We start from the raw sequence: 13,208 nt of genomic DNA, 5'->3' as shown, positions 1-13,208 counted from the left end.
TGTTCTAGTTGTACGTTCTTTACTTATCACTTTACCTGCCAACTTATGTTAATTATCAGTATTTTTTTTTTCCTATTTTTCTGTTCTCTTATTATTTCCTCTATAGGTTTGTCTAACAGCAGGACTTTAGGGATAATTTTTAGTTGTAAATATATAGATATGAGATTTTGAGGGTTTTTTTTGTAGTTTTTATTGTAATCGAGTGTAATTTTCAATGAATGGCTTTTGAGACATTACAAAGTCCTTTTTGTGTATGATTTACTTGTGAAGAGGCTTTTGGATTCTAGGCAATTTAGAATGAATTGAATCTATGACACACTGTCTTTTGGTCTTATTTTGTTTATAGAGAAAAAGAGGAGATAAGTTATGAATTGGAAGTATGTGGAGTTTCTGACAAGCTCTGCAGTTAGTGCTTTGTTTATGGTGTTAATTAGGCTATAATTATGACTATATTTCATTTTCTTTAGGCTCTTGGAGTACCAGAGGAGCTCTTGGAGCCCTGATGGCGTGCCTAAGAACAGCCAGGGCTCATGGACACCTGGAGCTTTCAAATATTATGAGCAGTGGTCTTGTATCTACTGAATCTATAAAACAGGGTCTAGTCCATCAGCACAATCAGGTAAAGGGACGATTATTTCCTTGAGTCTGTAGACATTAGAAGATTTGCTTAGAAAATTAGAGGAATTGCTTAGATCGTAAGTTCTGTGTCAGTATTCTTTTAAAACAAAGGTACCATCGTAGGTGTCTATAACTCTTTTACATTTAACATCTAAATATCTTTCAGGTTTGCATTGATGCTTTAGGTTTGCTTTGTGAAACTCATCGTAGCACAGAAATTGTGTCTGTGGAAGAAATGCAACTAATTTTATTTTTCATTACGTACAACTTGAACAGCCAGTCTCCTTCAGTAAGGCAACAAATATGTTCTTTGCTGAGAAAGGTAAACAAAATGTTTATTGTGCTTATTGTTTTAATTATATATTATCTCTGTATATTTTTTCTACTATGTTAGAAAGTTGCTCAAATGTAAGAAGAAACTCTAAGATAGGTCTGCTTTGTATGTATTGTGCAACAGAATGACAGACAAGGATAACTTAAAAAATTAAGTGATGGACACAGTAACTAATTGTGAATAGTAATGTAGTAGGAGAATGTGGATAGGATAAGGAAAACGTGTACAAAGAGTGTTTTGGATGGGAGTAGGATGGAATAGGCTTAGCAGAAAAAGAAGAAGCCCATCTCTATTTGTACTTGCCTGAAGCACACTGAGAAATACGAGTTGTAAAATTTATGTTGGAAGAAATGAAGTAGAAAGGGAGAAAGCAGTCCTGAGGTTAATTAAGCTATAAAAATCTATGCGTGTTAATTGAGCTATTTTTATACAGGAGCTTACGTTCCATGGAAAATGGGGAGGGGGGAGAAGAGTGGGTGTAAACTTAAGGAGGATGGAAATAGGTGTTGGAGGTGTAAAGGAATGGGAAGAAGTGTGAAATAGGGAACAAAAAAGTTCTGTATTGTGCTGCATATGAACTTTTTTAAAAAATTGCAAATAATAAGATCTTGAAATTAAGCTGAAAATCTCATTAGCCCTTATTTAACTGTAAATGACTTGCCTTTGCTGTGCTTTGATTTTGTTCTTAAAGTTATTTTGTAGAATACGAGAAAGTTCTCAGGTGCTTTATAAATTGGAGCAAAATAAAGCCAAGCAAGAATTACTTGAAGACTCACCTAAAAAGAATCCTTTGGGGATTTTGCAGAAATACAAAGTAAGTAAATATAAATTATATTAGATTGCTACAGATGTAGTAGACAAAAAGAAATGGGAAGGTATTTCTGTAAGTTGGTTAATTTTTCTTGAAAACATACTGGGTATGTTAAGTCATATGTTAAGTCATGTCTGTATTAGGAAACACTGTGTTATAGAAGGGTTCAGTCATTTCAAGTATAACAGTACTAACACTACTTGTGCAAGTTAATTTTGATCAAATGTAGTGTTTTGTTGTGACCCGAGGGCTTTTTGGTATCTGTAAATTTCATTTTGTCAAAAGGCAATCCAGGTTACTTTCTGAGGATTGCTAAGTGAACTGAAACAGCAGCAAGTGAGGAATGACTGCATTTTAAGGATTTGATGTGAAAGTGATCTCTGTGGAAGCAGGGACGGAAGCTCTTTAAGAAAACTAAAACTAAAGATCTTTCTATCTTCCTGTGCTCTGGGAAATAAGAAATTTGTCAATACTACAAAAGTAGGCCTGCAGTTCCTCCAGGTGGAGCTGGAAGGTCATGGTTTTGTTGTGCAACACTGCAGAATGTCCTAAATCTTATTACTTACATTTCTGTTGGTGGTTCAGCAAATAAACTGTTCTAAAATCTCTCATTTGATCTTTAGGATTTCCTGTCATCTTTATGTGACAGACTTTTTGCGGCATTGTTTCCTGGTTCGTCGCATCCAACCAGATTTTCTGCCCTTAGTATTCTAGGATCAGTAGCTGAAATATTTTCTGTTCCAAAAGGTGAGAGACAGCTTTGTATTTATAAATAAATTGCAACTTATGAGGTGGAGGTGGATGGGAGGTATCAAAGATGCTGGTTAATTTCTATCAAAGTATAATAAGGTAAAATATTTAGAAAGTACTGTAGAAATTAAGTACTTTGCCACTCTCATTTTATCCAAAGAAAGTATGGTACATTTTAATAGCTAGTGGAATTTTGAAGTAAATACAAATGTCTATAGCCTGTTGAATATCTTTTTCTTAAATACGAATTTTCTGGCAAGACTTTTCACTGCCTTTTTTTTTTTTTTTGTCACTAAGAAAGACTTTTGGAGAAGTTTTAGTATATTTGATAACTTCACATCCTTTACCTCTTCTAATTTGTTAATAGTACGTTATTTAAAATATTGAGAACATGGAAATGGTTAATTGAAAAAAAGTTGTATGTCCTTGAGATATATTTGTATCCTAAATAAGGAATGCCTGAACTGGATAGTTGATGATCTGCTGCTGCTGTTACTTCAAAGTTTCTACACTGTTAAGGCAACTTCAGTTGAAGAAATGCTACTTAGAGCCTTGTATACTGAAAGTTTTCCTAGGTCTTGTCTCTGGATCATATGATCAGCATAAAGAAAATTTTTGGCATTCAGTTGTTACTTAGAGGAATGAAACATCTAAAACTTGATTTGGAGAGGAATTGACCTTCTTGGTTGGTCTTCTTTTCTTAAAACCCGCTGTAAATCATTATTATGCTAATTTTATTATTATTACAACAGAGTTTGTAGCACTCTGTTGTGACTTTTGCACAGACTATTTTTAGCAGACTATTGTACTGGGAGTTGTTCATGATAGCTTTAAGATTTAGGCTTGTAACAACACTTTTTAAAAGGAGATTAGCTGCAATTGTGTTTGTGTTGTAGCATGGTGCGCTTGTTTATGTCTTAAAACTTCTGGCTTCTTTCTGGCATTAGGTCAGTCCTCAGAAATCATGAAGAAATCCTAAATCCTTTTTTGAAAAGAAATTCTTGTTACTATTACCGAATTCCAGGGAAATAGTATACAAAGCTGAATCAGTCAGATTCTGTTTTTGGCAATGAGTTACTGTATGGGAACTGCTGAATCACGGCCTGACAGCCTGAAGCTCTGATTGATCACCTGAAGCAAGCAATGAGTCAGCCATGGGAGCACAGGTGAAGGCAATTCACCTGTGCTGCCAGAAGGGGTGGTGCCTGGCTGCACCTCTCCGAGACCCATTTAAGTGCTGATTACCACTGGAGAAGGGTCTCTCCTGGAGATCCCTTCTCTGGAGTTTTGTAGGGAGCCCGGAATGTGGGTAAGCGTTCTATCTATTCACTTCTTGCTATTATAACCTGCTTAGCCAAACTCTTGTTTATTTCATAATTATAACGTGTTTATATTCATTGATTATACAGTTACTTTCTGTATTACTGAGAGTAACTTTTTGATGTGGGAACTTTTTCTTCAAAAATGAGCATGTCATCTTAAGTACTCATTAGTATTAAAATAATGCTTTAGCTAAAATTCCATTTTAGTGTTTCTGATACTAGAACAAAATAAAATGTAAATATAATGCTTATTCTGAAAAAAAAAAATACAGCAAAACAATTTCTTTGAGCAGGCCAGGAGCAAGTTTTTAGATTGGATCAGGAGATGAATTCTGCGCGTGTCCAGACTTTGATTCAGTGTTTTGCAAGTACTTTTGAAGAAGTAAAAGTCCTAGCATTTGAGCTGTTGATGAAGCTACGTGATGTTGTGTTTAATTTACAGGTATGTAACTAAAAATAGCTTAAAGGGAGTAATTTCATGAAAGATGAATGCTCTGTGTTGAATTAGGTACTTGAATAGTTCTTGAAAATTAAAAGCTGGTCCAAGCTGACTGCAGTAGTGTTCAGCCCTAGTTTTTCTATATACTTTTTTCACAGCTTCAGCCTGTACCTAAGAAGGCTAGTTTTGCTAACAGATGAAAAAATATGGGCAGTTCATTGTGTACGGCTATAAACTGTTTACTAAGCACATTTTAATACTGGGAAAGAGCATACTCTAGTATCAAATAAACAGATAAGGCAAACTGTTTTCTTAACTGTGATGTCCTTTGCAAATGACTGAGGCATTTTGACTTTGTCACTCATGAATTTCACAAAACTTAGCCATGTGTTTCTGTTCTTCTTTGATTTGGTCTCAGATTTCATTTTCTGATCGTCTATGATTTCTCTCAGATTTTGCACTTTATGCTGTTGGTTTTTTTTTCTGATTGTTTTATATACGCTTTTTAATTCAAAAGTACCAGTGAGCAAACACTGCTTCCCAGTAACCCATGCTTCTCTGTGATGACTGTTGGCAAAGCACACTATTTTGAAATCAAAACCATCTTCCTGTGATGTATGTTGAGTTTGAATGCTGCTTTATAAATGAACATTCCCATCTTCAATGAGAATGTGATTGTGTCTTTGCTAAATGCATGCACACGTTTTGACTGCAAGGCAATCTGTGTATAATATAAATGTTTCTTAAAAAATGTGTACCTACAGACTTGTTGAAAGGCGCATTCTCTGGTTTCAGGGTGCTAACTAGCTTAATTAAATCAATATGGGAGCTCAATAAAATGAGCAATATTGTTTCTTTCAGGATTCTGAAAGTCTAGATCTGTTATTCCGAGCAGCAATGGATCTTAGCACAAGTACTAAGCCGTATGATTGTGTCACTGCTTCCTATTTGTTGAACTTCTTAGCACATCATAAAGATCTACAGCGTATTTGTTTAGGAAAATGGATTGAGCATAACCCCCAGATGAATGAATACACATCAGTAGATACAGTGGAGAAGAACACTTTAGCAGGTAATTTTTAGGGAAATTATCACCAATTTTTTTAATATTTATTTGAAATCCTGTTGCTTCTTTTCAAGATGTTCCATAATAGGCATAGTGAGTAGAAAGTGTTTGTTTCAAATAGGATTTGAAGTATATTTAGTTTTGCTGTTAGTAGGCTGTTTCATCTATTATGAAGATCTTAATCAAGTCCTGTTCATGTTGAAGCTTTCACGTGTTTTCAGAAAGTGGATTTCATTACTGTTTTGGTCAAAAGGAAAATGACATTGAGACCTTTAACTCTTTTGATGAAGCTGGGTACATAAAGTGCTGGAAAAGAACCTCTGTTCCTTGAAAGCTCATCTACCCAGAGCAAAGGCAGCTGTGGTTTGTCTGTATCATGTTTAAGTACTTGACATTTGAAGTGCTGACTCTTGGACCTCTGTTCACTCAGAGCCATTGTTCCAAGTGGTTTGCAGTCCTGTGTACATTGCTGCTTTGTTCACATGTGGAATATTTTTCTTTGGTTTGGTGCTTTCTGTGAAAGCTGCAAAGTTCTTCATCTATCAGACCTGGCAAATTCATTAAACAAATATCTTCCAGATCTAATAATTGGCAATGAAATTAAAAATCTGAAAGCTCTGTTGTTTGTGATTGAATGCTGAATGTAGTTTTTAGTAAACTCACAACTTTTTTTGTCCTCTTATTGACTTCTTTTCTAGTAAGACTTTCTATTGGCTTGTTAGTATTTTCTTCATATGCAGCGAAACCATGATTTTTGAGACATCATTATGATTACTGTAGATAAAGGAAATCCATGGGTAACCTCATGCCTCATTGTTAGAGGGTATCTTCTATTAGTGATCTGTAGTTTTATTTGGATCTGTGATCCATTCTGATTCTGACACTGATGTGCTACATGGTATAAATGTAAATAGAATTGGCACAAGTACCCTTGCAAACTGGGCAGCTTCTTCAGTGGCTAATTAAAGACTCAAATATTTAACAGGAAGCTTCTGATATTTAATATTCTGTTGAGCTGTTTGTTGTTTTAAGCTGCTTCTATGGACAAAGTCTAACTTTCAGTATGTGGTAGGTTACCTCTCTTGACTTCGGCATGGGTTGTGTAATTGTCTCTTGAGTACATGATCTTGGCTATGCTTTTCACTGCTGCTGTTTGATTCGGACAGACTGAATAGAATATAATGTATTGTTAGTGTTTAGGTAACTTAAAACCAACAATAAGCACCATTAAATGGGTGGAAGAGTGAGGAGTGTAAGGAAAGAAATTTCTCTGCATTTTTCCAGTGAACTGTTTTAAAAACAGGTTTTATTCGTATTTCTTCTAAGCAGGCTTGTTTCTTAGAAAATACAGTGTGTATTTGTATGTATAATTTTCATCTGTAATTTTTAAAAATTTCAGTTATCAAGCTTTTGTTGGTGAATGTTGAAGAAGAAATATTTCAAGCTAAAAAGTCTCTACTTCAAGCAGCAGCATCATTCCCGATGTATGGGAGAGTGCATTGTATAAATGGAGTGTTGCAGCAATTACCTCTCAAGTAAGTAAAGCATGCTACGAAATAGTAAGTTGTAACTCCTTAATTAAGCACAGTGGAAAGCTGCTCACTGGAACATAAAAGCATGCAATGCTATCTGTAATGAATTCTAGTACCTGTGGGTTTTAGCACTCTGACTTTGCCGTGGTTTAGCAAGGTGTTGTATATTCCTTTGTAAATGTAAAAGCTCAGCGTTAGGACTTGTCCAGCTTATTTCTTGTTTTCACAAATACAGTTGTGGATGTGTTTATAAGGTCATTTTTTTTCCCTTTAAATGTAAAATTATTTTAATCCTTGGTATGTTGCTTGCCTTTTTTTTTTAATAGTAACTTGATGTTTGTAACTGAATGGAAGCAAATAGTGTCAAGGCTCATTCTGATGTCGTACGAACTGTCTGCTGTAGTATCACCAGTAGTGCAGAGCTCATCACCAGAGGGTCTTATTCCAATGGATATTGATTCAGGTAAACAAACAAGCAAACAAAAAAATCTGTAAAATCTGAAGCTCTTGAGTTGTCTTTATTTCTTATTGGAATTCAGGAAATGAATCCTTACACCAGTCCCTTTCAAATTTCTATTTTGTGTCTTAATCTTATGGCTTAAGATTTGATACAGGTTATCTGTCTTCTGCACTAAACCTGTGCAGATTGTGCTTTCAAAACAGGTGACTGTGTAGTTTGCTTTTCTTTTTTCCTTGGTCTTTATAGTCACTGTAGTTTGAAACGTTACTGCTAATGGCCTTCTTTTTTACTTACTTAAAATAAATTACCTTTGTATGAAGAACTGAAAGTACGAAAAATAATAAAAAATAAAGGGAAAGCAGCTGAAGTATTCTTATCTAATGTGTAGAAGCTGCGGATCGCCTGCAGATGATTCTGAATGAGATACAGCCGCAGGACACAAATGATTATTTTATGCAAGCGAAAATGCTGAAAGAACACTGCAAAATAGAGTCTGAAAAGCTGGCTGACCACAAGCCAATGGAAAATATTTGCACAGAAATGAGAGGTAAATCAAACACTGTATTAATAATTAAATCAAGTTAATCTTCATCGAGCAGACATTTTACTTGGGTGATCAAAGTTGGAAGTTATTTTCTCCATAAAATGTTTCACTTCTTCAGTAAACTTGTCAGAAGCTAGTTATTCATGGGCATGGTTTTAAAGACTAATTCACTATGTTTCTGGGAGATTGTGGTTAATTTCTCTTAGAGTACATGTGAAAATGAGTTGTTTTGATATTGGCCTGGATTCTATTGCCCAAACTTCACTGGCCAGGTAATCTTTAACACCTCTTCTGTCAAGAAACGCTTTAACATATTGCTTGTTGAAAGGTGTTAGTGTGATTTTGCTCTCCAGTGTACACAAGGCTAGTGGGAATATATTCATGTGGTAAAACTTGTTGCATGGGATTACATAAGCAGAAGCTTCTGTTTGAAGGCTTCCAGGGATAAAATGCTAGATAATATTCGCCTGTTCTAGTGAATAGCAGCTGTGCAGTTTTTCTCTCTTTATGTCTCAGTTTTAAACTTCAGTATATATATTGTATGCCTGCATATATTTACGAAATATCTGTACTTTTAAAATGTAATGATTTAGGTGAGGTTTTTAAGTTTTGGAAACAGGAAGTTGGACTTTGTTTCCTCATGTATTTTCCTGCATATAAACAGTTTTTTGGTTGGCCATATGTTTTGTTTCCTGAAAATGTTTGTAAATTACATTAGACTCGCATAATGTCCACTAGATGACGCTGCTGCATTAAAATGTGTATGGTCTGGGAGCATGGGGGCATCTAGTGATGGATTGATTGGTATAGTAGTTCATTGGAGCCTAGCTACAAAGTTGTTGATGTTTGTACAGTTTGATATGCAGTGCAATGCTGATGTTGACAAAAAGACCTTTAAAATAGTAGTAAAGTTGTACACTGCTCTCATATCCAAACAGAGTTCAGTATGGTAAAAAGTTCCAAGAATTGGGATCAACAGAACTAAATTATCTTTTGTACTACCTGGTTTTGAATTGTTTTGTAGTGAATTATATTTTATAAGAAGATCAAGCTAAATTAATTCCAAATTACAAGTCTGTGCCAGAGAACTTGGAGTCAGACTACTATATTTCTTGATTTTTTGTTTTTAAGGTAAAGAAAGTCAGATATGCGATGTCACAGCTCAAATGGTACTCGTGTGTTGCTGGAGAAGCATGAAGGAAGTATCTCTGCTGTTAGGGACACTGTGTAAACTTCTGCCTACACAGGCTGCATCTGAACCTTCAGATGGGTTGATTACTGTAGAACAGGTAGGGAAGATTTTTTAAATCTTCATATTCTGAGTGGGGAAAAACAGAATTTTTATGAATGTTTTCCTTTTAAATAAAGCTAAGTTAAGTATGAAAAAGTATATTTATTGCTGTGCATGTGGTTAATGTATTTTTGATACAGTGGTATGCAGGGGGCATAGTGCTTAAAGTAGTGACAAGTGGAGTTATACATAGCAGACAAACTGAAGAAATACTCATTGTTAGGTTATTTATAGGATGCGTATTCTTTTCATAAAAACTAATTTATATTTCACATATGCATGTATGTGAATTGTATGCTAGAATTATTAAAAATCATACGAACTGGCTTCGTTTTTAAACAGTTTATTTAATTTTGAACTATAGATGTTGGTACTTTCATAAAGCTCATTAACTGAACTTCATAATAAAAAATTCTGAAAGAGAAATATGCTGACTACTCATAGCCTTATGCTACATAGGATGTTTGAATTGTGGACAATTTAATGTGACTTTCTTTTTCCTCCAGTGTTTTTGATTTTAGAGATCAGAAATGTTAATATGCCAGCTGGATCTCTTGTAGAATGTTGAGTGCAGTACTTACAAGAAATTAGATTACCACAGGCATTTATTTGGGAAATATTTTGTCTTTATTAAATTTCTGGTTTTAATTGATTTTTTTTCATTTCCTTATGATTTTGACAAAACCAGCCTACATGGAAGATTGAAATACGGAAGACATACTACTTAACTTTTTTTCTTTCCAGTAGAAAGTGAATAGTCTTTCATTAGGTGTTGTGAGTTTCTGTCTTAAAATGAATAGCAGTGTAATTACAGGTCTTATTTCTCATGTTGTAGTTGTAGTGCCATGGAAATAGCATTAGTATCTTTATTCTTGCATTGTCTCTGGCCTACTTGTTTCCTGGCTAGTTTACAGCTTTACTTGTATTGCTGTAGAGGTCCGGAAAGTGGATAAGAGCAGATAATGTGTTTCTACTACTGTGTTCTTTACTATGCTTCAAGTCAAACAGGAATTAGCAATTTAGCATGAGTTGGCTCTTACTGTAGTATTTCCATTTTTATTTAGAAAGCAGATAATAGCAGAAACATATCTTCTTTTGACATGAATGCCTCATTAGATTCTCTGTGCTCCTGACATCTTCCTGTAAAACAATGTGTTCTAATCTGAAGAACGTTATTTGATAGGAAATCAAATTATTTACATATATATATTCAAACTATATATATATATTGTTTGAATTTTTTCTTGGGTTGGTAAGAAAATGCAGTTTGAGAGGATGTAAAACAAAAGCATTACAGGGAAAGTTATAGCCATTTTCACTGCACTTTTTGTAAGTAGCCTTACCTTATTGTACAAAAAGAACATTTAATCACAAATTACTAGAAAGAAATGCCAGTACCAGAATTTCTGTGGCTTTAAACTTCCATGAAGCATTTTTTCAGTGTTTAGAAATAATAGAATTGGATTTTGGTGTCTTATGCAGATACACCCTTCTTTTGCAGTTGTCTGTCTTTTTCCTTGTTCTGTAAGCACCTAGGGATTTAAGAATATGGAGCTGTGAAAATCAAGAGAAGCTTTGGATCTAATTGCCTGGAACTGGGGCTAAGTGTAAATGTTGAGTAAAATCTGTTGCAAAGCCTCCCTTTCTAGCATTGCACCTTTCTCCTTGTTTAGATCTGTGTAACTGTGTGAAGTTATGCCTTATGGAATCGATGTTACTTTTGCAATTTATTCATCCTAAATATTGTAGTAAGTGCTGAATTCGTATGTTCTCTCTTTTTTTGGGGGAGGTAAGCAAATGTCTTTTAATCCATGTTAAGAAATGTTGCAGAAGAACTGTGCTTCTTGGAAGATAACGGTGCCAGCCAACTAGTTGTGGCTTTATTTCTTCATTACTCTTTACTAGCTGTTAAATGTTGTCTATTGTGGCATGTACCCATGTAATCAGCACTTGTTTGTTACTTGTTTTTACTACTGGAAGTTGGGGCAATATTACATTTGCACTTTCCTTATCTTTTGAGTTACAGATTGGTTTGCATGGTGTTTGAATGTCAGTGTGCACTGAATCTTCAGAATATCGTCATCTGCTTTCTGTAGAGATGCATTTAGGAAGGAGTTGCAAAATTCTGAATATAAATTGGCAGTTATTAATGTGTAGCCCATGTTGTGATGACTGCTTTGCCTTTAAAAATAGACACAGGAGTTGCGTTGTATGCTTGATGGTATCCCTCCATTCACATATTTGCTCTATCTTTCATTCTCCACCTGACCCAGAAAATCTGAGATGCCAGATGCAAAGCTGTGCCTAGTAGGATGATGCAAATGGCCTTTCATAGAAGAGTTGTTCCATTAGCAGCCAAGTGATCAAAATGATACCTAACAAAGACTCTGTTGTCACATGACCATCATGAGACAGTGCTCTAAGCCTGGTATTTTAAGTTCTTCCTCAAACTCCTATTTATCCTATTTACATCATTAAAGATGTAAGGCTTTGATATGATTTTGGGAGATAAGTTTACCAAGACCATGTGCCAAAGTGAACAGAAACAGACAGCAGAAATGAAGACTTGGTGCTGTCCCAGTTCCAGGGGTTGTGCTTGTGTTAACCCTGACAGACTGGGTCTTATCCTGGAATCTTCAAGTCTGCGGAAGACTTTCCATAAAGATAAACCTCTGTGTTCTTCCATATTTGTGCTAGTGTAAGTGGGATGCTAGTTTTGCTTTGGTGTTTGTTCTAATCAGGAACAGATTTATTTGTTTTTAGGCAAAGCAAAAGTCATCTTCTCCCCGGTTCTTAATGTAAAGTGTCTCATGCAGAATTCAGTACCAGCCATCATCTTGTAATATTTTGGAAAAGTTCTCTCTAGAGGATAGGATAGCGTAGGACTTTGTGGCATCTAAACACCAGGAAAATAAGATGCAAATATACTATTTTCTAAAGCACTTTCAGGGTCTTCTCTACTGAATATATGTCCTAAATATAGAGACTCTTGATCTCAATAGCAAGTTTGGCCCTGTAAATTGTCAGTTCTTTTGTTAGTTAGACTAACCTGTTATACTCTTGATATTTAACCAAGATAATCTAATGTATTTACGATATTTGCTTTCCACTGCATATTTGAGTATTTTCTCTTGGAGTGTACTTTCCTGTATAAATAAAGTAAGTGGAGTCACTTTTTCTTACAGTTGCTGTGACTTTTCATGATGAGGTAGAGAAAAACAATTCCGTGATTTATTCTCCATTCTGACATTGAAGAGCTGGTTTTATGATGCAAGGAAGCTGAATGCTATTCAATCCTGGAGGAGTAAGAATGCCATGCTCATGAATCCTCTAAGTTTGGGATGCATAGTTAGCATGGATCCTGAGGCAAGTTCCTCTGTCATTTTCTGAAAAACGGGTCATGGCAGTTCTTTTTCTTCAAACTATAGCATATGAATGAATGAAAGTGAATATACCAGAGTTCAGTTCAATGTAATCCTCTGGTCATTGAGGCTGTTGCAAAAAGCTCAGAAATATAAGTAGTAAGTTGAAAGTTTTTTGACAAAAAAAAAAAAAGTATCCCATACTATACCAAAAATAATTAAGAGTGGTGGTGGAGCAGGAAAGTGGTTTGATTTGCATGTGTATGGTTTTCTTGGTTTGGTTTTGTTTATACAGCTGGAGAGTTGGTCTGTCTGTGGGTCAGCTGCTTCTGAAAAAAAGGTTCTTATTCTTAATCTGAGGTGAGAGAGCTGAAACCCTGCAGATATTTCCAATTATTGTTTATCTTAGACTGGATTTAGCCGCAGGAAGTAGTATGTTTGAGCCCTAACTTTTTTTAAACTATTGTACTTTCATTGTTTGGATAAAATGAATTAATGTTTGGAAAACTGTAGCTACATATGGCATTAACTCCTCTGGCATCTTAATTACTTGTCAGACTATTGAAGTGTTTTAGCTTATAGCTGATAAAATAAGAATTTTATAGGAAACTTGAAATGATTTAATGCTTGTTTTTTTATAAGAGTTTTGAAGAACTTCTTTTGAAGAGCTCAAAAAAGA

General features: G+C 34.9%; 1 protein-coding gene across 2 annotated transcripts in view; it reads left to right on the top strand.

Moving 5' to 3' along the window:
* Positions 1-13,208, top strand: part of THADA (THADA armadillo repeat containing) — a 210,315-nt gene that overhangs the window by 70,951 nt on the left and 126,156 nt on the right. For both annotated transcript variants that reach the window (XM_090135152.1, XM_031594879.2), the window contains 10 exons: positions 468-619; positions 785-940; positions 1,644-1,766; positions 2,387-2,510; positions 4,129-4,277; positions 5,136-5,346; positions 6,740-6,875; positions 7,199-7,335; positions 7,721-7,879; positions 9,008-9,165. In XM_090135152.1, coding sequence (XP_089991278.1) covers positions 468-619; positions 785-940; positions 1,644-1,766; positions 2,387-2,510; positions 4,129-4,277; positions 5,136-5,346; positions 6,740-6,875; positions 7,199-7,335; positions 7,721-7,879; positions 9,008-9,165 — 1,505 coding nt within the window. The remainder of the gene's footprint in view (positions 1-467; positions 620-784; positions 941-1,643; positions 1,767-2,386; positions 2,511-4,128; positions 4,278-5,135; positions 5,347-6,739; positions 6,876-7,198; positions 7,336-7,720; positions 7,880-9,007; positions 9,166-13,208) is intronic.

This window comes from Phasianus colchicus, chromosome 2 (assembly GCF_987193195.1).
Source record: "Phasianus colchicus chromosome 2, bPhaCol1.hap1.1, whole genome shotgun sequence".
Classification (NCBI taxonomy): Eukaryota; Metazoa; Chordata; class Aves; order Galliformes; family Phasianidae; genus Phasianus; species Phasianus colchicus.
The sequence above is the reverse complement of the archived record's forward strand: the minus strand, read 5'-3'. Positions and strand labels throughout refer to the sequence as shown.